Source organism: Balaenoptera physalus (assembly GCF_965194825.1).
Source record: "Balaenoptera physalus genome assembly, chromosome: 11".
In the NCBI taxonomy this organism is placed as follows: domain Eukaryota; kingdom Metazoa; phylum Chordata; class Mammalia; order Artiodactyla; family Balaenopteridae; genus Balaenoptera; species Balaenoptera physalus.
Genome location: NC_138896.1, coordinates 30,249,668 through 30,276,098, shown reverse-complemented (window position 1 = coordinate 30,276,098; position 26,431 = coordinate 30,249,668). Strand labels below are relative to the sequence as shown.

The window sequence follows — 26,431 nt, the reverse complement described above, 5'->3', positions numbered from 1 at the left end:
TATTTGCTATTTCAAAAGTTGTGTGGGAGGAGTCATTATGGTAAAAAAGAAAAAAATATAATTATATTAGCATTGATTACAGTTATTCTGTCTATGGGAGGCTGGGAGGAACCATGGCCGTTGCCAGGATTGTGGACATGAAAGCTGCTCCCAGCCTGGCTGAGGGAGGGAAGGTGATCCCTGCACCGAGGGATCACCTTGCTTCCCGCCCTCTGTCCTCCTTTGGTCCCCAGACAGGAGTCAGCACCAGTCAATTAGAAAGTCCAAGTACCCGAGGAGGAGGGCGGAGGGAGCTTGCGCCTGGCCCAGCAGGTTTTACACTGTGAACTCGATTGAGAACAATGTGCTAATTGTCCTTTGTTTGCTGAGCAGGGCCTGGAGCCAGTGCAGAGCTGGCCCTGAGACGCTTCCAGAGCCTGGGGATCAGGTGTGGGGAACTAGCACTGGCTGCCTGGGGGTAGGGGTGGAGAGGGCACACAGCAGGTGTTCCACAGACGGTTAGAAACTTCACGGAATTTACAGGTTTCAGAGTTTCTCTTATTACAGAAAGGGACAGAAAATGGCTAAAAAGTCAGGCCAGTAACAATCAAATTGGAACACTAAACTCCAGGAAGAACGCAATAAACTCCACTGGACTAAATGTGCAGACACTCCTCCAGAGTTAGGGTTTTGTCCAAATGTCAAAACTCTTCTTGGCCTTCAGGATGTCTGACCTGTAGCAAGTAGGAGGGGCAGAAAAACGACCAGACCTAGTTCTCCAAGTTCTCCCTCCCGGACAATGTGGAATAATCCCCTTCAACTGCAGGGCAGCCCCCCGCTGTGAATAAGAGAGAGTGAATAGGACTTCCCTGGTGGTCCAGTGGTTAGGACTCCGTGCTTCCAACGCAGGGGATGCGGGTTCGATCCCTGGTCAGGAAACTAAGATCCCACATGCCGCGTGGCCCAAAAAAAAAAAAAAGAGAGAGAGAGTGAATGAGGCAACCTCCCTCAGAAGCAGGACTTTCTGGAAAGCAGAACAGAGGCTTTGCTCCATTATCACTATGCATTGAAAGGGTAAAAACCGTACAGCTATCATCTTGCTATTGGTCTTTCTGATGTATCAACGCAGGAAAAAAATTTTAATGTATGCAAAAGAAAACATACTTTTCAAAAACACACACACACAAAACTGTCACGAGCAGTTATCTTTGGGCAGTGGGATTGTGGAAGAATTGTACTCTTTTTTTCTACATTTCTAGAACACCTTACTTTATGTGTGTACGTGTGTGTGTGTGTGTGTGTGTGTGTGTGTGTGTGTATTTATTTATTTATTTATACAAAGACCGTGAACATCTAAAACTCAGGAAAACCATGAAGTTAGTTCTATAGTAAAATCAGTTTAAAAATTGTAGATATATTTACAGCAGCCAAGACCTGGAAGCAACTTAAGTGTCTGTCAACAGGTGAATGGATAAAAAAGATGTGGAATATATACACAATGGAATATTACTCAGCCATAAAAAGAATGAAATAATGTCATCTGCAGCAACATGGATGGACCTAGAGATTATCATACTAAGTGAAGTAAGTCAGACAAAGACAATTATATGATATCACTTATATGTGCAATCTAAAAAATTGATACAAATGAACTTATTTACAAAACAGAAACAGATTCACAGGCGTAGAAAACTAACTTAAGGTTACCAAAGGGGAAAGGGGAGGGGAGGGGAGGGACAAATTAGGAGCTGGGGATTAACAGATACACACTCCTATATATAAAATAGATAAACAACAAGGACCTACTGTATAGCACAGGGAACTATATTCAATATCTTGTAATAACCTATAAGGGAAAAGAATCTGAAAAAATATATATATATATATAAATCACATGCTGTACACCTGGAACTAACACAACACTGTAAATCAACTACATTTCAATTAAAAAATTGCAGATGTATGCTCTTGCCCATGCATTTAATTATGGATGCATGTATGGATAATTTGGCCTTTGAGCTGGCATTCTCTGGGCTTCCCTCATGAGGAGAGGGAAGGGAAAAAATTTTAAGTGTACATTTCCTCATTAGCATGACTGGCAGAATAGTGGTCATTTTGATAGTATTTTGTTTATGGAGCTTTCTTAAAGGATAGAGAGATTTGTATCTCAAGAAAAGTCTCCACTGCTTTCCTGTGGTCATTTAAAATTCATAAGACCATCAAAAACAGGGCTGAGCCCTCTCTTCTGCCACTCTGACAAAATGCCACTAGCTTTCTTTTCTTGGAAACGATGGTGCTTAGGTCCTGTTTTTAGCTCTCCGGAGATGCCAGGCAGAAGTAGGTCATTACAACATGTATCAGGTCGTTAACTCGTCCACCTTGGCTCCAGTCATTTTGTCTGCCTTTGACCCTTCACCTTGTTTCAATATCCAGTCACTATGTCACACCCACAATGCATGGGAATATCAAGTCACCAGGAAAGAACAAAACCAAAGAAAAAAACAAAACCCAAATCCTGTGAGTTGGCTGGGACTAATGTCATTGCCCCTACTCCCATTTTAAAGATGAGGAAACTGAGGCATGGAAAGGTTCTGGGGGTTGCCCTGAGTTAAGAGCTCCCCAACTCTGCTCTTGTGCTGCCTGCCCCATGGTGGTGTCAGAGGCTGGCCCGTGATGCCACCTGCCTTGGCACCGGCTGCAAATTTATACCCACCCTCTGCCCTGCCCTGCCCCTCCTCATGTGCCAGTTCCACGCCGTTAAGACCACAGTGGCAGCGATTTATCGGGGCCCAAGCAGACTGGTGCTGTTCATGAACTCCATCTTATTCTAATTTTTACAAGTCATTTTATATATTTTTAATTTTAAATTATATAAGAAATACATGAAAGCAGGCACAACGTAAGAAATTCAAAGGCTATCAAAGAATATAAAATAAAAAGTGAAAAGCCTCCTTAATCATCTCCCTGTGTTCATCTACCTCCTGCCTCAAGAGACATACTCGAAGACTCACTCTGTCTCCGGAGGCGACCACAAGGTCATTGGTGCCCACTGTCCAGCAAAACAACTGTCAAAACGCTTGCTATGGTAATCGCTATATGCCTCCTGTTCTAGTTCTTTCCAGTTTCATGTTCCCGAAGCATGAGGCCTGGGCTGGGATAGCTCGTAAGGAGGACAAGTCAAGGTAGGGGAGTAGCAATGCAGGTCTGAGCAAGAGCGGCGGCCGTGGAAACAGCGCAGAGGGCACAGGTGTGAACAGAGTTTATTCTGGCGCCGTATGTCTGGGATCACCTCGTGGCCTGCCTCATCTCCTTCCTCTTGTCTCTTCCTTTACCACAGACCAGCCCTGGAACACCTCCTTTCTCATTCTCTAGAACCAAAGCTGGCTTAAGAAGGAGGTTTTTAATGAGCTCTCTCCCAGCCCTCTAAACCTCAGCATCAACTCTGCTTTTGGTCTGGGTCTAACCAGGGCCCAGCCCTGATGGTGTACCCTAGACCTGATCGGTGGGTCCATGATACATTGCTGTACTGGTAACATGCTCAGCAAGCCAGATCCTCTTAATCTGGTGGGCTGTCCTTGCCCTCAAATGTCCCCCGCCCTCAAATCCCAGCCCAAGAGCAGAGCCTGAGAGCCTGCGGTGGCCCCAACACAGGGCTCTGTGTGCCAGAGTGAACTTCCTCCTGGCATCCACAACCTGGCTCATCTCTTTAGCAACCCCCCACCCCCATCGTGAATGGGTCCAGTTAATGAGGTATATCCTAAGATACGGCAGGTCACAAAAGCAGGAAAATGACGGGTAGCAAAGATACATGCTTCCAGGTACCTTGGCTACATCAATTGACATCACAGGCAGGGGTGGCAGGGAAGACCTGTCCAGAACACTTGTTCTAAAGCTGGGGATGGAACTTAGGTCACTGGCCACTCTCAGCTATTTCTGTGCACACACCCTGCAGCCGTTGACACCAGCACAGAGGTGCGGCCAGTTGACCACTGATGTCGCTGGTGGTATTTTTCTTCTCTGTCCACCTGAATCCTGTGGTCCATGCACAGTACTGTGGGACAAGCAGGGCGTGGTGTGCTAAGACCGGTGTGAGCTATCAGCTCGGGAGCAACTTCAGAGTGCTTCCATCCTAAACTCTACCTTTTAAGATGAAGAATACAACCAGATCGTGAATCAAACAAGGAGATCTGCCATATGCTTTCTCAGGATGCCTGAACGTTGGTGAGAATCCCCTACATCTCTGCCCTCTGGACCTCAACATTAGCTGCGTCAATACAATTGCCCCAGGGCTCTGAGCTATTGCTTAAAGGCACAGTTAGTCCTGAGGACATGGAGAGAGGGGGAGAGGGCTCAGGACTTGCAGTGGGAACCCAGCTGGAGGTTCTGGGTCTGACAGTAATGGGCTGTGATCTCGAACCTGCCCCCCTGGGCCTCAGCCTCCCTACCTGGACAGCAAATAGGATGGACTCACATACCTTCTAAGGTCCTTTCCAACTTTCACATTTGATGAGTCTATGTTTGCCTCCATTACTGAAACAGGAGAAGCCACTTAAGTTTCTTTCTCACCCAAGCCACTGCGCCACATTATTAAGACCAGGAAATGGCTTATTGCCATGTTTAATCAAGATGGTGCACCTGACCACCACCCAGGCATTTGCTTGCTGGATTGATGGGTAACTAGACTACAAGGTCCTGGAAGAAGCAAACTCTTGACTATTCTTACCTGGGTTAACACAGAATTATGCACACAGTAGGCCCTCAATAATGCACTGAATGAAAAGAGTTGGATTGAGACATCCTACCCTCCTCACCTAATCCACCGTAAAACAAAGAATGTCCCGTGGAGGCTTTGGGGGCTTGAAATGCATCTTGTAGAGGAGAAAATTCTCTGTGCTCAAAAAGCTGACCCGGGGTCGATGTGCACCCCATGCCAATCTGTTCAGTGAACAGATCCAGACACACGAATCTGCCCAGATGGAAGACAGTCGGGTTACAAGACTGCTTCAGTGCTTAGGAAGTTCCTAAAGTACCCAAGAAGCAGGTACAAACATGCCTCAGAAGGCTGTTCAAAGGAGTACAATATAATCTGACAGCTTTATAATGCCCTGAGGGAAGACTTGAGTGTTTCAAATTTGCTATTCAGAACTAAGTAGGTAATTAAAGCTTCTTACATGTAAAACGCAGGCTTGAATTCAATAATCTCTGAGGTCCTTTTTGGCTTTAACTTTCTGTAGTCATTCATAAACTTAAACACCTTGGAAATAATCATTTCATACATTACATACCATGCTCAGGTAAGAAATATTTTTAGGTTTATTCCAGGTGCATTCTAGATACATTGAGAAATCAAAAAGAAAAACAAAATGTGTGTGAGTGGGGGTGAAGAATGAGATAACAGAAGGATAAACTCATATCCTAGGTTATTTTAATGTTTTCTGCTTCCTTATTTGCAAAATGACTCCAGCCATCTTCAAATTACAGGTTGAAAAGAAAGGGCTAATACGTCACAGAGGTCAAAGTATAGTTGAATTTTTAAATTAATTTTTTAAAAGCATGATTCCAGTATACAAAGGATGAGTGCTGTTTTAACAATGTATTTATATGTAACTTCAACTTATTCCAGAAAGGACTTAAGGTGGCATAATATAAACTAAAAGTAAAAATCAGAGAAAAGAAAAACAAGGTTGGGACAAACTCCAGCAGAGAATGCCATACGAAGGGCCAGTGATAATAGTCTCCATCTCTCTCTTATGGATGGGCACACATTCAAATATAGCATGAAATATCCAGATGAGTTAAAATTTTTATCTCTTCTTTAACTTGCTCAATACCCACTCAAAGTATTCTCTCATTTGAGCTTGCCCCATGTGTGTATCACACAGCTTCTTAAGGATGGCAAACAGAAATGCTTCCATTTACAAAGGACTTGGAGAGATTAACTAATTTGCCTGTAGTCACATAACTAGTTTTGGTGGAACACATAATTAGGATCATTAAAGAAAAGAATGGGCTCCTGAAAAATTGTATACAATCTCCCTTTGTGTAGGACTTTGAGAAAGGAGATAAATAACCATCTACCTAGGGCGGCTTAAATGTCATTCTTCTTGAAAAGACCACTAATTAGTATAAATTTTATCCCTGTAATTTTAAGTCTTTACAACACTGCAGTCTTCAAAACATCTGAAATTATGAACAACTGTATAACCTCTATTAACCAAGTGAATTTCTATATAAGCAGAGATTTCATGAGTATGGGGAGGGAGGCGTGTAAAGCTCACGTGGAGGGTGATACGGGCAGTGGGAATGGGGCAAAAGTTTCAGGGTGGGAATGAGATTTGTGTCTTTGGGAAGAAGAGAGGCCCGTGTGTCAGGAATGATGTGCGTGAGGCAGTGAGTTGGAGGGAACCGAGGTCCAAGAAGCCGGGATGAGTTCTGGATGTGATGAGAGCCCACTGGTGGGCTCTGAGTCATAGAAGTGATTTTCTAACCAAAGCTCCAGCTGGCTGCTGAGTGAGGACCAGACAGCAAGGGGCAGGAAGGGAAGCAAGCTGCCCAGCAGGGGGCGTAGCAGAGTCCAGGGAAGGAGAGAAGGTGGCTGAGGTACTACTGCAGGAGGAGGTAAGAAGCAAACTGGGGGGGATCCTTGCAAGTAGGTGAGGTCAGGGGTCAGGCTGTGGTGTCAGGAAGCCGGGGGTTTCTTCAGGGCAAAGGTTGGTCACCCCGGCACGGGGGCGGGTTCTGTCACAGGCAGGTGGGTGAAGTTAGCAAGCAGCCACCTGACCCTGGCCAGCAAGTATGGGACGGTGAGCAGCAGGTGGGGCACACCTGCAATCAGGTAAATTACTCTGGCAGGTGGACCAGCCACCTCTTTGAGTAGGTTATGAACTGTGTCCCTTGCAAACTCAGAGGTTGAAGTCCTGACCCCCAGCACTTCAGACAGGGCCTTTAAAGAGGTGATTAAGGTCAAATGAGGTCCTCAGCGAGAGCCAAATCCGAATATGACTGGTGTCCTTACAAGAAGAGGAGATGAGGACGCAGACACGCACAGGGGAAGACCGTGGGAAGACAAAGAGAGAGAAGATGGTCATCTACGAGTCAAAGAGAGAGGCCCTCAGAAGAAACCGACCCTGCTGACACCTTCTGACGGCTAGAAGTCCAAGAAGCTTCGACTTAACTCGAAGTTTCTCACGGAACTTAGAATCACGAGAAAATTAATTTCTGTTGTTTAAGCCACCCAGTCTGTGGTACTTTGTAATGGCAGCCCCAGAAAACTAATACAGGCGGATAACTTCCCTGAATCCCTGGGAGGTCCTGCACGGTCTGAGTCCCACATCCAGGTAGCTGAGAGAGGCTGCTGAACACATGGAAGATGTGGAGGGGTCATCTGAAGTGCATGCGCTACAGGCGGGATTCGGCCAATCAGTGGGTGGCCTGGCAAACATCCAAGATGAGAGCAAACCAGCTCACTGGCACCAACAGTATCTGAGTGTTGCAGGTGCGTTACATGGAGGGGAAAATGGGAAGATACGGGATTTCGGTGAGCAGCACGGTGACGCCACTGAATCCCTAGAGGCTGGACCACAGCAGGCAATCCTGGAGGACATCGGGGCCTGTGGTTGAGAAGCTTGTGTGGGCAGCTGAAAACCATGATGCTGGGTGTCCTGGGGGGAGCTGGGCCTGGATGCCCTGCAGGGAGTCAGTAACGGTACCACTAGGACCTAAAGCAGCAGCGGTGAGGAGTCAGGACTCCACTGGCTTCTGGAAAAGGGGCCAGAAATCCACCTACTTCTTCTCTGAGGCGGTATGTTGGAGCTGAGTGCATGATCTGACTTTCTCTTCTTCCCAGCTATTTAGCTTTACCACATTTCTTGCTCCCTCACCTGTTTCTGTGTCTGCAGAATCTGTTCGGACCCAGACTGGGCCTGGGAGGGAAGCACAGATGGGCTGCCCTGTGCGCTCATCTAGCCCGATGATTTTATAAAGGTCTTTTTTTTTTTTCTTTAATTTCGAGCTTTAGTATAAAGAGTGACATTTCATAAAAGATTCCATTTTGTTTGTTGGTATGATTTGACTTTCAGGAATCAATAACCCAATTAAGTTTTGCTAACCAATTTTGTACTCCTTCTAGAAAAGTGACTTCTAGGAAACAGAAGCAGCCTTCTGTTTATTTCCGACAAACTGTGCCAACGGAACAAGTACATCTTTTATTTTAAGGGGTGTCAGAAAGCATCAGAATATCCAGGGCTCCTGTACCTGGAACAAAGATAATTCACCTAACGGAACCAATTACATAACAGATCCAGATGCCTTAGGTTAAGTAAGGCAGATTACATTCATGACCGGTCAGAAATAGGAAAGGGCACAGCCAGTTTTGCTCATGGCAAAGAAGAAAGGATAGGTATCTTCAGAAATGAAAATTAGCCTGAAACAATCCAAAGCAGTTCAAAGTAAATATGAAATTATCTGGAAATCTTGGATATAATTTTAAAGAGTCTTGCTATTTTTTCCATCCTCCTCTGTAATATACCTGAATTATTTTTGTTAGAGTGTGTGCCTCAGCATTTAAGAGAGCTGGGCCCTGACCCCAGTAGTCTGAGCTTTAGTTTAGAGCCATTACCAAAACCCTAGAGTCTGGAAGCAGCTGCAGAGACAATTTGGGGCTGGATATTTTCTGTTGATTATTAGTTTGTACCTTCAGAAGTTAATTCCAGTCTCAAAGCTCAAGGCTGGCCTGTGCACCGGTGAATTGGGGCATCTTAGATCCGTGGGCTGCCAGCGCTGGAAGGAGTGGCAGAGGCCACGCTGTCCAGTCCCTACGATCCGCCAGACCTGAGTTTGAATCCTCACTCAGCAGCTGAGCAATCTTGGGCCAGTCTCTCCACCTGTTTGAGCCTCCATGTCCTCATCTGCAACACAGGCCCTCTTAACAGTACTAGCCTCTTCGGGTTATTATCAAAAAATGAGATAAAACGAGTAAAGTACTCAGCACACGTGCTAAGGGTCAGTGGTTGTTATTGCTATGACCAGAAAAATGTTCCTCAACGTGAGCAATGGTCAGGGGAAAGCTGAGCTCTGGGGGAAATTACATGACATACAACTGAGTTAAATTTAAACGTCCTGGCATTTGGGGCATAAGATTACGCATGTCCTGTTTGTTCATTCACTGGGTGCAAGACTGCTTAAAGAGGAGACAGAACTGGCTGCCATATAGGTCAGGTGGTGATGGAGACAGCAGCTGGATGTGCATCAGGAGAGAAGGGCTCCCTTCATTCACTTCATTATCAATAAGTAGGAATATTTTGAAAGAAATATTTTTTCCTGAGCAGTTGCTCTCAACAGTAGGCTTAAGATATTCAGTAAACCATATTTTTAACAGATGTGCTATCATCCAGGTTTTGCTGTTCAATTTATAGAGCACAGGCAGAGTAGATTTTGCATAATTCTGAAGGGCCCTAGGATTTTTGGAATGGTAAATGAGCTCTGGCTTCAACTTAAAGTCACCAGCGGCATTAGCCCCTAGCAAGATAGTCAGCCTGTCCTTTGAAGTTTTGAAGTCAGGCATTGACTCCTCCTTTCTAGCTATGAAAGTCCTAGATGGCATCTTCTTTCAATAGAAGGCTGTTGCATTTACATTGAACATCTGTTGTTTAGTGTAACCACCTTCGTTAATTATCTTAGCTAGATCTTCTGGGCAACTTGCTGCAGCTTCTACATCACTACTTGCTGCTTCACCTTGCACTTTTATGTTATGGAAAAAGAGTCTTTCCTTAAACCTCATGAACCAGGCCTGCTAGCTTCAAACATTTCTTCTGCAGCTTCCTTATCTCTCTTAGCTTTCATAGAATTGAACAGAGTTAGGGCCTTGCTCTGGATCAGGCTTTGGTTTAAGGGAATGCTGTGGCTGGTTTAATCTTCTATCCAGACCACTAACACTTTTTCTGTATCAGCGTTAAGGCTATTTCACTTTCTTATCATTCATGTGTTCACTGGAGCAGCACTTTTAATTTCCTTTAAGAACTTTTCCTTTGCTTTCACACCTTGGCTGTTTGGCACAAGAGGCCTACCTTTCAGCCTACCTTGGTTTTCAGTGTGCCTTCCTCACTGAACTTAATCATTTCTAGCTTCTGATTTAAAGTGAAGGACGTGGGAATCCTCCTTTCATTTGAACACTCAGAGGCCACTGTAGGGTTATTAATTAGCCTAATTTCAATATTGTTGTGTCTCAGGGAATACGGAGGCGTGAGGAGGGGAAGAGAGATGGGGGAACAGCTGGTCGGTAGAGCAGTCAGAACACACACAACTTTTGTTGATTGAATGTGCTGTCGTACATGGGAGCAGTCTGTGGTGCCCCCAAACAATTACAAGAGTAACATCAAAGGTCACTGATCACAGATCACCAGAACAAATATAATCATGATTTAAAAGTTTGAAATACTGTAAGAATTACCGAAATGTGACACAGAGATACGAAGTGAGCAAATGCTGTTGGGAGAATGGTGCTGATAGAGTTGCTCAACGCAGGGTTGCCACAAACCTTCAATGTGTTAAAAAACGCAATATCGGGCTTCCCTGGTGGCGCAGTGGTTGGGAGTCTGCCTGCCAATGCAGGGGACACGGGTTCGAGCCCTGGTCTGGGAAGATCCCACATGCCGCGGAGCAGCTCGGCCCGTGAGCCACAATTGCTGAGCCTGCGCATCTGGAGCCTGTGCTCCGCAACAAGAGAGGCCGCGACGGTGAGAGGCCCGCGCACCGCGATGAAGAGTGGCCCCCGCTTGCCGCAACTAGAGAAAGCCCTCGCACAGAAACGAAGACCCAACACAGCCATAAATAAATAAATAAATTAAATAAACAAACCCAAAGTTTAAAAAAAAAAAAAAAAAGTAAGCTGAAATATTAAAAAAAAAAACCAAAAAAACCCGCAATATCTGTGAAGGGCAGTAAAACGAGGGATGCCTGTATTCTAATTATTTAGCTGCTCCTGCTGAAAGACTGACTCTCAATTGTTTCAACAAACGTTTCAGGATTGAATCTTTTTAGTCTGGCCTGGGGCATGTCCCCACCACCCATCACGGACCTAATTCCTGTGGTCAAGGAAGCAGAATTCGCTCTAACAGTCCAGGCTTGGGTCAGAGTAAGTGTGACCAGCTCATCGCAATTTGCCTGGGACTTTTCTGGTTTCGGTACTAGAAGTCCCATGCCCCAGGAAACCCCTCAATTTAGGTCAAAATGTGCCCTAAAGAAGTCCATGTTGGAGAAGCGGGGAGTGTTGTCAGCCCCATAAGACTCTCGCGACTAGGAGTGAAGGTGGGATGGTTTTCTGGAGGAACCCCCAGAAGGGGAAATGGATTCTGGGAAGGCCAAGTAACAAAGTAATATCTTCTCCATGTGCCTTTCTGGATTAGAGGTACCTTGAGGACAGGGATTGAATCTTACTTATTTTTGCATATTTCCTAAAATTTAGCACACTGCCTTCCACATAGGAAGGCCTCAAAAGAATTTCTACTATTTCTGGCACAACTTTATTAAATACTTTTTAAAATTCCTGGGCTTCCCTGGTGGCGCAGTGGTTGAGAATCTGCCTGCCAATGCAGGGGACACGGGTTCAAGCCCTGGTCTGGGAAGATCCCACATGCCGCGGAGCAACTGGGCCCGTGAGCCACAACTACTGAGCCTGAGCGTCTGGAGCCTGTGACCCGCAACAAGAGAGGCCACGATAGTGAGAGGTCCGCGCACCGCGATGAAGAGTGGGCCCCGTTCGCCGCAACTAGAGAAAGCCCTCGCACAGAAACGAAGACTCAACACAGCCAAAAATAAATTAAAAAAAAAAATTCCTGTAGAGGGAAGAATGTCTAACACTAAGTAGTTCATGATGGATAATACAGGATCAATTTTAACAGGAGCATTTAAAATAGTTTACAGTCTTATTTGATTGAGATTATTCAAATGCAATCTTGCTGAAAATGGGGTGGGTGCAGAGTTTGTGTTAAACTTTCAAAATTATTAAAGTACTATGATTCCTAAGGTCCTTTCCCCATCATATTTAAGAGAAAACGTCTATTATGTTTTCTTTACATTAACATCTAATATACATTAAAAAGTGAAACTTAAAATATATTCCTTGCGACTTGAAATTTGATTCACTAGTTTCTGTTTTGTCGTTAAACCAGACCGAGCAGTGGACAGGAATTGTTTTTCTTGGGGCAGGGTGTGACTTTTCTTGTGAAACTTTTTTCCTGTAATTTCTAGCTTCTGACCCATTCCTGCCAGCAATGAGTGATGCATCACAATTAGGAGTTTAAAAGAAAAATAACTGCATGAAGAGCTATGTCGTTGATTTTGAAAACAGGATAAAACATTTTAAATATTTTACACTAATGAATAAATGCTAAGTCTTGAGTCTACTTAATGGGGGGAAAAAGATACTCCCTCTGACATGCTGCTTCCAAACTTGACATTGGCCATGGAGGCAAAGACTCTAGTTGTAATTAGTTTGTGTGAATTTAGCCAGGTCGGTTCTCTCGGGGGCACCACATTCATCTGTACATGATGGATTTAGACTATAGCTCCTAGTTCATTTCAATCTCCAACACAAAAATGGGTTTAAATTTCATCCCTATTTGTAAGATTTGTATGAAATTCCTTTTTCAAAAGCTGAGCTGAAAGAAAATTATAAATGAATGTTATGATTTTGTCTATATAAAGCAATATATCAAAAAAATCACATTGGAAATGGAGAATTTGTTACTGTTAAGTTTTCTTTTATTATCATTAAATGCCTCCAATGACCCTATAGTGGACTCTCTGGTGGCCTTCCCAGCACCCACTACACCTCACTTCCATTGACAGCAGAAGTGCAGTTTGGGAAAGAGAACTCAGCTCGAAGTGCAGACTGAATGGGTCTGCTGAATTTCATATGCTGGCTTAGGTTTGGGCATATGACACAATTCTAGAGTGATTGAAGGAGATAGTTGCTGGAGCCAAACACAAAAAACAAAAAAACCTAGAAGTCACGTCCATCGCCCAGAGGAAGTGAAAAATGAATCATACGATCCCTGCTGCTACTGTTACCTTTACCACTAGAGGAACCAGAAGCCAATTCTGTTAATAGCTCCGTGAGGAGTTAGAAAGAACTCAGGACTGTATATGTATAACTGATTCACTTTGTTATAAAGCAGAAACTAACACACCATTGTAAAGCAATTATACTCCAATAAAGATGTTAAAAAAAAAAAAAAGAAAGAAAGAACTCAGGACATGGTGACATTGTTGAGCTGCTAGTTCAACCAGTTCTGAAGCCTGCCCTACCTCTGGACTTCCTGTTTTGTGAGATGAGAAATATCCTTATTATTTAAGCATCTGAAATAGGTTTTCATTTGTGGTTGACACAGTAAATATTTGTAGGATAACAGATGCTTGGCACAAAAAGATCCTTATGAATCATTCTGTCTCTCTGCTCTTGACCACGTTATCTTACAGAGGAGACCAGGCTGCATAGGACTCCCTGATCTGATCCAGTCACATGGGCAGGGGCAGGGACAGTGAATGAAGGGAGCCCTTCTCTCCTGATGCACATCCAGCTGCTGTCTCCATCACCACCTGACCTATACGGCAGCCAGTTTCTGTCTACTCTTTATGCAGTCATGCACCCAGTGAATGAACAAACAAGACATGCATAATCTTATGCCCCAAATGCCAGGACGTTTAAACTTAACTCAGTTGTATGTCATGTAATTTCCCCCAGAGCTCAGCTTTCCCCTGACCATTGTTCACGTTGAGGAACATTTTTCTGGCCATAGCAATAACAATCACTGACAGCACGTGTGCTGAGTACTTTACTTGTTTTATCTCATTTTTTGATAATAACCCGAAGAGGCTAGTACTGTAAGAGGGCCTGTGTTGCAGATGAGGACATGGAGGCTCAAACAGGTGGAGAGACTGGCCCAAGACTGCTCAGCTGCTGAGTGGGGATTCAAACTCAGGTCTGGCAGATCGTAGGGACGGGACAGCGTGGCCTCTGCCACTCCTTCCAGCGCTGGCAGCCCACGGATCTAAGATGCCCCCAATTCACCGGTGCACAGGCCAGCCTTGAGCTTTGAGACTGGAATTAACTTCTGAAGGTACAAACTAATAATCAACAGAAAATATCCAGCCCCAAATTGTCTCTGCAGCTGCTTCCAGACTCTGGGGTCTTGGTAACGGCTATACACTAAAGCTCCAGACCCACACGCATGTGTTAAAAAGAAACGCCCATTTCTCAGCTGGTAGCCATTCCTAGTTCCCTACTGCAAGGACCGTGTTTCTGTATTTCTTGCAACCTTACTCATAAACTGCCTAGTACTCAATTCGCGTGTAATACGGTGATCACTTCTCCAGCAACACGGACACATACTGCTTTGGTAGAGCCACACTGTATTTATCTCAACTAACTGGAACTGGCTAAAGCTGCTCTAGACTCGTGCTGGGCCCTGGGGCTGCCAAAGTCGCTTTTCCTGCAGACACCTTACCGCAAGATGCATGTTAACTAGGGACGAACTGAGAATGGCAGTAAGCCTGAGGCTGGCAATAGCCAGGTGCCCTTTCAGGGACTCGCTGTGTTTCAGGTCCCCTGAAGGGCACCCAGCCCTGGGACGCTAGAAAATGGGGCGTGGCAGGAGAGTGGAACGAACCTCTCCTACTAGATCCAATTCGACCCCCCCCAAGGCCTCTGTCTCCAGGTTGTACCTGAATCCAACCAATCGGAAAGGGAGTTACATCGACCGCGGCTGAGGTGTCCAATCCGAGGACATGTCTCACACTCCGTCGCCCGCTGAGTCCCCGCGAGCTGTAAAACTGTTCCGCAGTCGCGCGCTGGGCAGCGGAGTACCCTCGGAGCACCTCGGGTAGCGCGGAGCTCAGGGAGAAAGGGGCTGTTAACAGCGGGGGGCGCCCAGTAGTGCGCAGGCGCCTCAGGAAGAGCTCGGTCTGGCTCCTGCGCCTTCAGGTCTCCGTCGCTCCCAAGACCCCGGAGCGCCGGGTTCCGCGCGCGCCGGGTTCCGCGTGCTGCAGAGAAGCGGCGGCAGCGGGTGAGTGTGACCCTAGCGTGCCCGGCGTTCCGGAGGGAAATGCCACCCCCTCCCCCGTCCACTAGGGGCTTTGAAAATAGAGGTGGTGAGATCCCCTACCCTTGATACAGACACACACACACACATCCCCCTGGGCGGACAGCCGCGAGGGACCCCGGAGCGGCCGGGAGGTACCTGGCTGGGGGCGGCGGAGGGCGGGGTGGGAAGAGGAAAGGAAACTGAGCAGGTAGGCGCGGCCTGGGCGGGCGGTGGGGTATGGGGTGGAGGCGGGGGGCGGTGGCGGGACGGAGGTGGAGGCCGAGGGGGCGGGCGGGGCGGGCGGGGCGGGCGTTTGATTTTACAGGAACGCGGTCCAAGGTATCGATCGACCTGCCTCCGCGTGAGTATTCGATTAGAGTTGATGGGAGTGACACAGCCAAATTTTAAAACGAATTTCCTAGAAAACCTAACAAGAAAGGTAACACTGAAGTGCTTTTTATCGGCCGGACACTGTGTTAAGCATTTTACAAACAACGCTTCCTTTTCTGGGCACTGCAACCCTGTGAGATCACAGCGTCCCATTATACAGATGGGGAAAGTCCTGCTCAGAGACGTGAAGCACAGCTAGTGACCACGAGCAGATTCAGGTTTATACCAGCCTTGACTCCACTAGGGTTTTTTCTTTAACCACCAGGCCATCTGGTGGACCCAAGCCGGAAACCTTGCCAGTACTATGGGAAGTCAACTGCTCCTTTTAATATTCCGGTTTTCTTTTCTTTCTTCCTTTTTTCCAGAGGTTGTTCCAAGCTATTTTAAGGAAATTAAACGAATTTAAAAGCAGGGAGGAGATATTTTATAACTAAAGTATATAAAATATAAATATCTCCTCCTTGCTTTTAAATTAGCTACAAAATATAATTTGGGAGAAATTTGATGAACACAGAAGAAGTACACAAGGAGTTATTTTGTAGAAAGAAATAATATATGTAGAAAGTAAGATTAAGTGTAGCTGTTTTGAAGATGCCGGAAAAGTTTGTATGTGCTGGAAAATTGAAGAATACTTTAGAATCCTAGAGTTGTTAAGAAATAGAGTCTTTCAGAGAGTAGTTTTAGTTTTTCTTTAGAATATCAAGAAAATTAATAATAATAATCTAGGGAAAATCACCAATGTTATCTATGTGCATAGACAATGCTACTTTATTTTTCTTTTATTTTGAAGCTGTATAAGAGTTTCATTATAAATAGTATTTGTGAAGTGTTTAGAATAAGGCTTTTGTATTACAGAGCAGCTGACATGCTAATGGTGGCAAATAGCTTTCACCATATCCTTTAACTGTCACACTCACCCAACTTCAACTAAGAATGCCAGTGAGAATTGCCCGAGATACATTTCATCCAAGTAAGAAAGTCATCCCAGATGAGGTAGAGTGTGTTTTGGCCCCTGAATTGAAGAAAACTACACACAACTTCTGTTGGGATTATCTGAGTGTAGTTCCGGTGACTCTGCTTTTTTTCCTTCCCTTTGATATCTTTTTGGTTTGAAAAATTACAGAATTTCTCCCAGTGCTTTGTAATATAGCAATTAGTGATTTTTTTTATTCCTTGGAAATACTTGAGAACTTCTCACTGGTGTTTTGTTTATAGCTTAACACTCCTGTTGGAATGAAACAGAATGCAGTAGACATAGATACAGGCACCACTAATGAAAGCAGGAAAAGTTCCGTTCATAGTTTGGAGATTAAAACTAGACTTGTAAACTCGCTGTTACTAGACTTATAAACTTGTTAAGGACCTGAAATTAGTAAGAGTACAGACAGTAAGGCTACGAATTGCTTCCTGAGTTTGGCCAATCCAGGGACTTCATCTTCATCCTGTGTACAAAGAAGAGGTTAGACTAAATTATTTCTAACTACTTTATAGTTTCACAATAGTATCATTCCGCCTGTCACAGTACAGACTTTTTTCCTGACGTAACAGCTTTGTAACTGTGGATAAAAGAGAAACTAAATTTGAGGGCCTACTGTTTAACACTTTATGTATCCGCATTTTACAAACACAGAAACTGAAGCTGGTAGATCTGCCCACAGTCGCTCCTCTACTAAATGTGAGCTCAAGTTCTGGGATCCTTCTGATTTCAGAGCCTCTAATCTTTCCACTTTGTCTGTGCTTCTAAGTCTGGGGACAAGAATCCAGCAGTGTGCTAAGGGGTTAGTGAACCCCAGGGTAAACAGCACATGGCCTTGACCCTCCTATTCACTCAAGATTTGGGGAAGAAAGATTTTGATTTGTATGTATTTTGTGTGAGAGAGGGGCAGACACAGGTTTTTGTTTTATTGTTTTGCACGTGGGAAATGGGGTAAAACACATTCACGTTAAAAAACTCAGGTCTGTGGTATAGAGTACACATTTCACATAATTTTTGAGGTAAGATGAAACATCAGAGACGTTTCCTGTTTTGTGGCAGGACAATCCAGATGCTTTTAAGATTACAATTTCATTTCTCTCTACTCTTTTTTTTTAATATAATGGTTTTATTGAGGTAAAATTCACATACTGTCTAGTTTACTCATTTAAAGTGTACAGTTTTACAAATTGTGCAACCATCACCACTGTCAATTTGAGAACATTTTCATCACCCCAAAAAGAAACCTCATACCCATTAGCATTTACTCCTCATTTCTCCTCAACCCCTTGCTCCAGACAAATCTAATACACTTTCCGTCTCTATAGATTTGCCTATCTAGGCATTTCATCTAAATAGAATCATACAATAAGTGATCTTTTGTGACTGCCTTTTTTTTACTTAGCACAATGTTTCCAAGGTTTATCCAAGTTATAACATATATTTGCACTTCATTCCTTTTTATTGCCAAATAATATTCCATTGTGTGGATATACCACATCTTATCCATTTATCACTTATGGACATTTGAGATGTTTCCACTTCATGGCTCTTACAGATAATGCTGCTGTGACCATTTGTGTACAAGGTTTATCGTTGACATGTGTTTTAATTTCTCTGAGGCACATGCCTACTAGTAGATTTTCTGGGTCGTACGGTAACTCTGTTTAAACTTTTGAAGAACTACCAGAATGTTTTCCAAGTGCCTGTACCATTTTCATTCTCACCAGCAGTGTATAAAAGTTCTAGTTTCTCTACATCCTTGCCAACACTTGTTATTATCTTTTTTATTATATCCATCCTAGTGGGTGTGAAGGGGTATCTCACTGTGGTTTTGATTTGCATTTCCCTGATGTTGAACATATTTTCATGTGCTTATTTGCCATCTCTATGTCTGGAGAAATATCTTTTCAGATCCTTTGCTCATTTTTTAATTGGATTATTTAACTTTTATTAGTGAGTTGTTACAGTTCTTTATATATTCTAGATATAAATCCTTTATCAGATATATGATATGCAAATATTGTCTCCCGTTCTGTGGGTTTTCTTTTCTCTCCATGATGTCCTTTGAAACGTAAAAGCTTTCAATTTTGGTGAAGTCCAGTTTATTTATTTATGACTTTCGTCACTTGTGCTTTTGGTGCTGTATCTTAGAAGGCTTTGCCTAACTCAAGGTCATGAAGACTTATTCCTATATTTTCTGCTAAGAGTTTTATAGTTTTAGCTCTTAATCTTGGTCATTTTGAGTTTATTTTTGTACATAGTATGAGCTGAGGGGTCCAAATTCATTCTTTTGCATGTGGATACACAGTTGTCTCGGCACCCCTCTGCTCTTAGAGGAACTCCGCTGGAAAAGTTTTAGACATACTGTGACATGATTCCTCAAAGGGCTTAGTTTTAAAAACAATACTTTATGATGTATGGGTCTCAAGCGCAGCATTACAAGAAATTGTGGTGTTGTAGAACAGAGTTCATTCAAGCTCGTCTTTGTTCTTCCAAGATGACAGCCAGATTCGTTGTTTTGATTATTTATGCCCCTATTTTGAGTATTTTATGTTTGAAAAGTATAAAGCCCTTGTCCTCTGAAAAATGGCACATACATAAATTTTGGTGTTATAGACTTTAGCTATATTATTTATTGAATGATTTTTTTTTTTTTTATTGACCTAAGAGAGTATTTGGGCAAAGAATTCATGTGTAGAAAGTAACTTTAAGAGGTTTGGAAGCACAAATTATTACTGAAGAGCTGCTATAGGTCACCTGTAGGTCACCTAGATAAACGATTATTGTCTCTGTAATGCATCTCAGACAGACTGTGACAGCAATGTGTGGTAAAAGGGAATTAAGGTTGGCCATGATTTCTGTAACTGTTTCATAGTAATTTGCACGTGGGTTGTGCCTGGGTAATGGAGGGACTTGAATGCCAGGCAGAGGTGTTTCTGTATAGGCAGGGGGACTTTGAATACTGATTTTATTAAGGAAGTGTCATGGACAGGGCTATTCCTGGGAAGGTTAAGTTGGGAGCGGATGTTGGGTGAGTAAGGGGAAGGTGATCGAGGTAGGAAGGTCAGTTAAGAGATGGAAGGGCTCCGGACAGGAGGCACTGGGGACTTGAAGAAGTGTGGCAGGGGACTTACCTGGCAGTCCAGTGGATAAGACTCTGCACTTCCAATGCAGAGGGCACAGGTTCAATCCCTGGTCAGGGAACTAAGATCCCACAGGCCTCTTGGCGTGGCAAAAAAATTAAAAAATAATAAAAAAAAGAAGTACGGCAGCAGTGGAGACTCACTCTACCTAAATTACATATCCTATTTTCTTAGGAACCAAAGAAGATAGAGTCTGAAGGCAGGGAGATTTGTTTGGGGAAATCTGTATTTTTTGTAATCAGTAGATTGTTAAAAAAGAACCAAAAAATCAGGGACCGCTCTGAGCCTAGGGTGTTAGGCAGGATAGTTACAGTGGTCCCTCATTATCCGCAGGGAGATTGGTTCCAGGAGCCCCAGCAGATACCAAGATCCGCAGATGCTCAAGACTCGTATATAAAATGGCATAGTACATGAATACAGTCAGCCCTCTGGATTTTCCAGCCACGGTTGGTTGAATACATGGATGTAAAACCCATGGATATGGAGGGCCAACTGTATGTCTTTGACAGTAAAAAGGAAGTTTAAAAGGGATGTGGTGATGAAATGCATTTCAACAGCTGTTGCATTTCTTCAGGCATTACCGTGGCATCCAAGTTCCTGTAGGCTTTGTCTGTTTGTCAGCCTCCTGTGAATATTGGGCAGGTTCAGATTGAGGTGGGACCTTTTTCTCAAGTAATATTTATTACTTACTCCCCTTTTTCATGCCAGGATTTTTCAGCAGGAACTGATGATGAGCCAGTATGGTAGAGGTTCCACCCCCTATTTCTGTGGATTAAAAGGAGCTATAGGGTACCAGTCATTAAATTAGAAAAATAATTGCCCTCTCTGGAGCCTCTGAAAGCTTGACGTTATTTCTATTTTGTGCAAAAGGATTGTTTTTGTTTCTTCATTTGTTCTTATTAAACCTTTAGAATAACTTTTGCTGCTGCAAACAAACAAGGCAGCCAATTTGTATGGAGCATAAGAATGGCCCATATCCCCTTCGGAGCATGAAAAACGGGGCAGGACATATAATTGGACAAGTAAAGGCAATTTTAATTTTTTCCCACTTTATTCAGTTATCTTTCAGTAAGTGACGTTATTTAATTTTCAAGTTGATGTAGGTAAAGCTGGTGTATAAAGTTTATAAATGTTGGTTTTCTTCTCCTGATGACTAAACTTTTGAAACCTAATCCAACTCAAATAGCATTACTACTTATGAATTGTGTTTTTATATTTTAGGAACCCTGACTGCCCTCCATCAGCATGTTCACTATGAAGTTATTGCTGGTATTTTTGTTTTCTGGACTTATAACTGGTTGTAGAGGGAACTCTTCCTGTACTTTGCCACCCAAGTTACTACTGGTATCCTTTGATGGCTTCAGAGCTGACTATCTACACAACTATGAATTTCCTCATCTCCAGAATTTTATCAAAGAAGGTGTCTTGGTAGAGCAGGTTAAAAATGTCTTTATCACAAAAACATTTCCAAACCACTACAGCATCGTGACAGGCCTGTATGAAGAAAGCCATGGCATTGTGGCTAATTCCATGTATGATGTCATCACAAAGAAACATTTTTCTGACATTAATGACAAGGATCCTTTTTGGTGGAATGAGGCAGTCCCTATTTGGGTGACCAATCAGCTTCAGGAAAACAGATCAAGTGCTGCTGCTATGTGGCCTGGTACTGACGTGCCCATTCACAATACCACACCTTCCTATTTCATGAATTACAACCCCTCAGTGTCATTTGAGGAGAGACTCAGTAATGTCTCCACGTGGCTGAGCAATTCGAACCCACCCGTCACCTTTGCAACACTCTATTGGGAAGAACCAGACGCAAGTGGCCACAAATATGGCCCTGAAGATAAAGAAAACATGCGCCGAGTGTTGAAAGAAATAGATGACCATATCGGTGAGCTAGTTCACAAACTCAAGGTGTTAGGACTGTGGGAAGATCTTAATGTGATCATTACAAGTGATCATGGGATGACCCAGTGTTCTAAGGACAGGCTGATAAACTTGGATCACTGCATCGACCCCTCAGACTACACTCTTATAGACTTGACCCCAGTTGCTGCAGTACTTCCCAAAATAAGTAAGTAAACTTTTAGCCAAGGAATATTTGAATGGGGCAGTTGATTGAGGAGGAAGGGTTTTGTAAAAGAATGAAGCTCAGACTTTTTATAGTTCACAGCCGTACACTCCTATACTCACTCAGAGTGGGATTATGTTTTTCCCCTGATGTGTAAGTTTTTAGGCGATTAGCTTAAGGTTCAGGTTCAAAGGGATTCTTTCTTTGCTTTTTTTTTTTTAAGTTGATTAATTATTTTATTTTTGGCTGTGTTGGGTCTTCGTTGCTGCGCGCAGGCTTTCTCTAGTTGCGGCGAGTGGGGGCTACTCTTCGTTGCGGTGCGCGGGCTTCTCATTGCGGTGTCTTCTCTTGTTGTGGAGCAGGGGCTCTAGGCACGTGGGCTCAGTAGTTGTGGCACGCGGGCTCAGTAGTTGTGGCTCGCGGGCTCTAGAGCGCAGGCTCAGTAATTGTGGCGCACAGGCTTAGTTGCTCTGCGGCATGTGAGATCTTCTCAGACCAGGGCTCCGAACCCGTGTCCCCTGCATTGGCAGGCGGATTCCCAACCACTGCGCCACCAGGGAAGTCCCTCCTTGCTTTTTGATGTATTTCTTTTTTTTTAATTTTTGTTTTTTTATTGAAGTATAGTTGATGTATAAGGTTTCTGGTGTACAGCAAGGAAATGCAGTTTTACATATATATATATATATATATATATATATATATATATATATATTCTTTTTCAGATTCTTTTCCATTATAGGTTATTACAAGATATTGAATATAGTTCCCTGTGCTATACAGTAGGTCCTTGTTGATGTATTTCTTACTTATTCACACTAATGGAAAAAGGAAATTTTTATCCTTAAAAAACATCTTGGACTTTTGTGTGAGATATACCTTTCGTCTACTGATCTTAGAGTTAGTAATTAGCAGTAATATGTAATTAGTTTATATTTACTTAGGAAGCTAGATGTGAAATTTGTCCTCTTTGTATAAAAGTCCACCAGGGATAATCACAAAATGAAAAGAGAGATATGTGAATGCTTGGAAAGGGGTGTGTGTGTGTGTGTGTGTGTGTGTGTGTGTGTGTGTGTGTGTGTGTGTGTGTGTGTGTCCCCAGCACTGTTACATCATTATTATTGCTCTGTTTTTTTAATGATTAAAGGGCTTTAATAGATAACATTGTTCAGGACTTATTTCCAGTTATTCTAGTTAGAAATATTTTTTCCTTATCAGTCAACATGACCTTTTTCCTTTGCTGTTTCCTTTTCTTCCAGACAGAACAAAGGTTTATAACAAACTGAAAATCTGTGACCCTCACATGAATGTTTATCTCAAAGAAGACATTCCTGCCAGGTTTCATTACCAACATAATGATCGAATTCAACCTATTATTTTGGTTGCTGATGAAGGCTGGACAATTGTGCTAAATAAATCATCACCAAAATGTAAGTATTTATTTAGAATTTTTCTTTTGTAGCCTAGGGATAAATCACACGTTGTGACATTGTTCCATTAACAGGATACTTTGATTTAGAGATGTTCACACAGTATAATTAGTTTGATTTTCAACTAGGTGATTCTCAGGTTTTCATCGGAGAGCAATTTTTAGAAACCACAGTTTCATCCTTAGATTAGAAGGTTGGGTCATCTTAAGGATGAAGGAGTAGTTTTACTTTTTTACAAAAACTGCAGTTACTGTCAGTAACTTTCAAGGCTGGTTCTCTTGATTTGTAAAAATAAGAGAGTAGTAAAGAAACAAAATAAAAGAGAGAGAAGTCAAGAAACAAAGTAAAGGGGGAGAGATTAGCTAGTCCAAATTCTTTTTTCTTTTTTTGTGTTAAAAAAAAAAAAAATTTGTCCAAGTAACCTTAAGTCTTTCCCCAGTGATGAAATTGTTTACCTGAGTGCTACAGCTAGTTAGAACACTGGGCAAGAACCAGAAAGTATGCAAACAAAACTCGACCAAGTAAACAAAACAGATGGATCAAAATCTCTCCTCAAACTGAAGAAATGTATAGGGGAGAATTACAGGTTTTTACCCATACGGTAAATTCAATTCAAGTACATTTTTCAAAAATCTGATTTTGTAAACCATAGCAGGGGTCAGAAAATTTTCCTGTAAAAAGCCAAATAGTAAATATTTTAGGCTTTGTGGGCCAGCTGGTCTCTGTCTCAACTATTCAATCCTGCCTTTATAGTGGGAAAGCAGCCACAGGCAACACGTAAACAAACTGACACGCGGTGTTCCAATGAAGCTTCCTTTACAGAAACAGGCGAAGGGCTAAATTTGGCCAGGTGCTGTAGTCTGCAGATCCCTGATCTATAGCAGTTCAGATGCATCAGGCAAGGATAAGACTGAGGGCCATTAGAGTTTATATATTATTGATATTTATGTTGTATACTAATGATTGAGAACTTGGAAAATACAGAAAAGTTCAGAAAAGAGAACAAAAGCTATCCATAATCCTTCAATACAGAAGTACAGACAGATGTTAATTGTGGGCGTTTTCCTCCTTCTAATCTTTTTCTCTGTTACATACAAATGCATATTTTTATTATTAAATCATATAGTTTATATTATTCACATTATAATCATATTCATTTATATTACTGAAATCATAATACCTATATATAATGTTATATTGTGCTTTTTATTGTATTGGTCACGTGAATTGTTTTTATTATGAAATATTTCAAACATACGATTAAAGAATATGTAACACTGATACACTCATTACTTAGTCCCCTGCACTTCATATGGAAGTAGGAGCTTATTAAATGTAACTGGTCTGCATTAAAAGGCAATATTTTAAAAAATAAAGCGAAAACTTGAGAATCTGGTATTGGAGTGATACCAGGGACCATCAGGTTTCTCTTTGAGTTAGACTTTTACTGGAGTTACAAGTTGGAGTCACCAGGTTAGACTTCCCATTCAAGGCAAGAATCCCTTCTGTTACGTGCTCAGTCCCCTGGCCCTCCAGATGTTGGGGCGTCCATTAGCTGTCAGCAGACCAGTGGTGTATTCCACATCCTATGTCTTGTCCGGGAGCAGCTGACATAGGTCAGGCTGCAGACTCACTTCCTTGCCACTCACTGGCTTTACTCACTTCTGCTCTCCCCAGTTACTCAGGACCCTCAGGCCGACCAGTCTTTTTATCACTGGTGCTGTTTGCAGTGGGCTTGTGCAAACAGTGCTGGACACTGGCAGGTGAAGTACGTGGGGCTGGGACTGAGAGAGAAGCACATCAGGCTGAGAGAGAGTTTGAAAGCCTGAGGTCATGACCGATCGGGAAAAGGTAGGGGGAGTGTGTGTGTGAAATAGGGGACATGGCCGACTTGAAGAAAACAGAAAATTTTACTCCTGGCACCTGTTTGGCCCAACTAATCAGAATTTTAATGGGAATTACACTGGCAAGAATCCAGTGTATTTACACTAGAAGCAAGTTATTTTGTAGTAGAAAAGCTGCTCTTATTTACTAACATCATCTTGTTCTTCTCCAGTAGGTGACCATGGTTATGATAATTCTTTGCCTAGTATGAATCCATTTCTAGCTGCCCACGGGCCTGCATTTCACAAAGGCTACCAACACAGCACCATTAACATTGTGGATATTTATCCAATGATGTGCCACATCCTGGGATTAAAGTCACAGCCCAATAATGGAACCTTCGGTCATACTAAGTGTTTGTTAGTGGACCAGTGGTGCATTAATCTCCCAGAAGCCATAGGGATTGTTATCGGTGCGCTCTTGGTCTTAACCACTCTGACCTGCCTCATCATCATCATGCAGAATAGACTCTCTGGACCCCGGCCATTTTCCCGACTGCAGCTACAAGATGATGATGATGATCCTTTAATTGGGTGACACGTGCTGGGGTTTATACAAAGTGGCTGTGATTAGGACACACCCAAGGAATGGTGTTACAACTATGAAAAAGCATGCTTTGAAAGACGAAGATCTTAGACCAAGCATGCTACAATTATTTTGTTTTTCCTTGTGTTTTGTTTTGCAGCATTAGCTAATACAAAAAACTCTGACCATAGAAAAAATTGCTAGTAAATCATTAGTTAACACCAACTGTTTCCCTAACTAGAAAGGTTTTTTTTTAAGAAAAATACTGCCTTTGCCCTTTTTTTTTTTTTTGCAATGAAGATTAGACACATCTTTAGATGAAAATATGCAAAAATCTAGTGGGTATGCTTTTTGAATACATTTTTACATTTGTAAATTATACAACAGAAATCTTTATAAAATGTGTGGATTTTGTGTATCAGGAAGGAAAAGTTTCCTATATTTTTATATGTACCTTTAATAGAGTTTGTATCCCAAGTAAACCCTTGAGGTAGGAAGTTCTCTGTGATGGTTAATTAAAATGGATCAAGCAGGCAGAAAAGATCTAGCATATGAAGAAATTATTTTAAGAAAAACTATTATAAAAAACAAGCAAAGGGGCTTCCCTGGTGGCGCAGTGGTTGAGAGTCTGCCTGCTAATGCAGGGGACGCGGGTTCGAGCCCTGGTCTGGGAAGATCCCACATGCCGCGGAGCAACTGGGCCCGTGAGCCACGGCTACTGAGCCTGCACGTCTGGAGCCTGTGCTCCGCAACAGGAGAGGCCGCGATAGTGAAGAGGCCCGCGCACCGCGATGAAGAGTGGCCCCCCGCTTGCCGCAACTGGAGAAAGCCCTCGCACAGAAACGAAGACCCAACACAGCCAAAAATAAATATAAAAATAAATAAATAAAATAAGACCTGGTGCAACCAAATAAATAAATTAAATAAATAAATATTTAAAAAAAAAAAAA

At 42.9% G+C, this 26,431-nt stretch overlaps 2 protein-coding genes across 4 annotated transcripts in view; one reads left to right on the top strand and one right to left on the bottom strand.

The window, feature by feature from the left end:
- The window catches only part of LOC309637614 (chloride intracellular channel protein 5-like), a 53,575-nt gene extending 38,787 nt beyond the window's left edge, over positions 1-14,788 (bottom strand). The window contains exon 1 of the mRNA XM_082412512.1: positions 14,701-14,788. The gene's annotated coding sequence lies outside the window, so the exon portion shown is untranslated. The remainder of the gene's footprint in view (positions 1-14,700) is intronic.
- ENPP4 (ectonucleotide pyrophosphatase/phosphodiesterase 4) lies at positions 14,726-26,213 on the top strand. 3 transcript variants are annotated; one of them, XM_082412490.1, is made up of 4 exons: positions 14,726-15,041; positions 20,790-21,648; positions 22,902-23,072; positions 25,132-26,213. In XM_082412490.1, the coding sequence occupies exons 2-4, from the start codon at positions 20,814-20,816 to the stop codon at positions 25,491-25,493; spliced, it is 1,368 nt and encodes a 455-aa protein (XP_082268616.1). In that variant the 5' UTR covers positions 14,726-15,041; positions 20,790-20,813; the 3' UTR covers positions 25,494-26,213. The 3 variants fall into 3 exon arrangements, with proteins under 3 accessions (XP_082268616.1, XP_082268617.1, XP_082268615.1); XM_082412491.1 differs by having other exon boundaries at positions 25,129-26,211; XM_082412489.1 differs by lacking the exon at positions 14,726-15,041 and adding an exon at positions 15,062-15,267 and having other exon boundaries at positions 25,129-26,211.
- Positions 26,214-26,431: the final 218 nt, after the last annotated feature.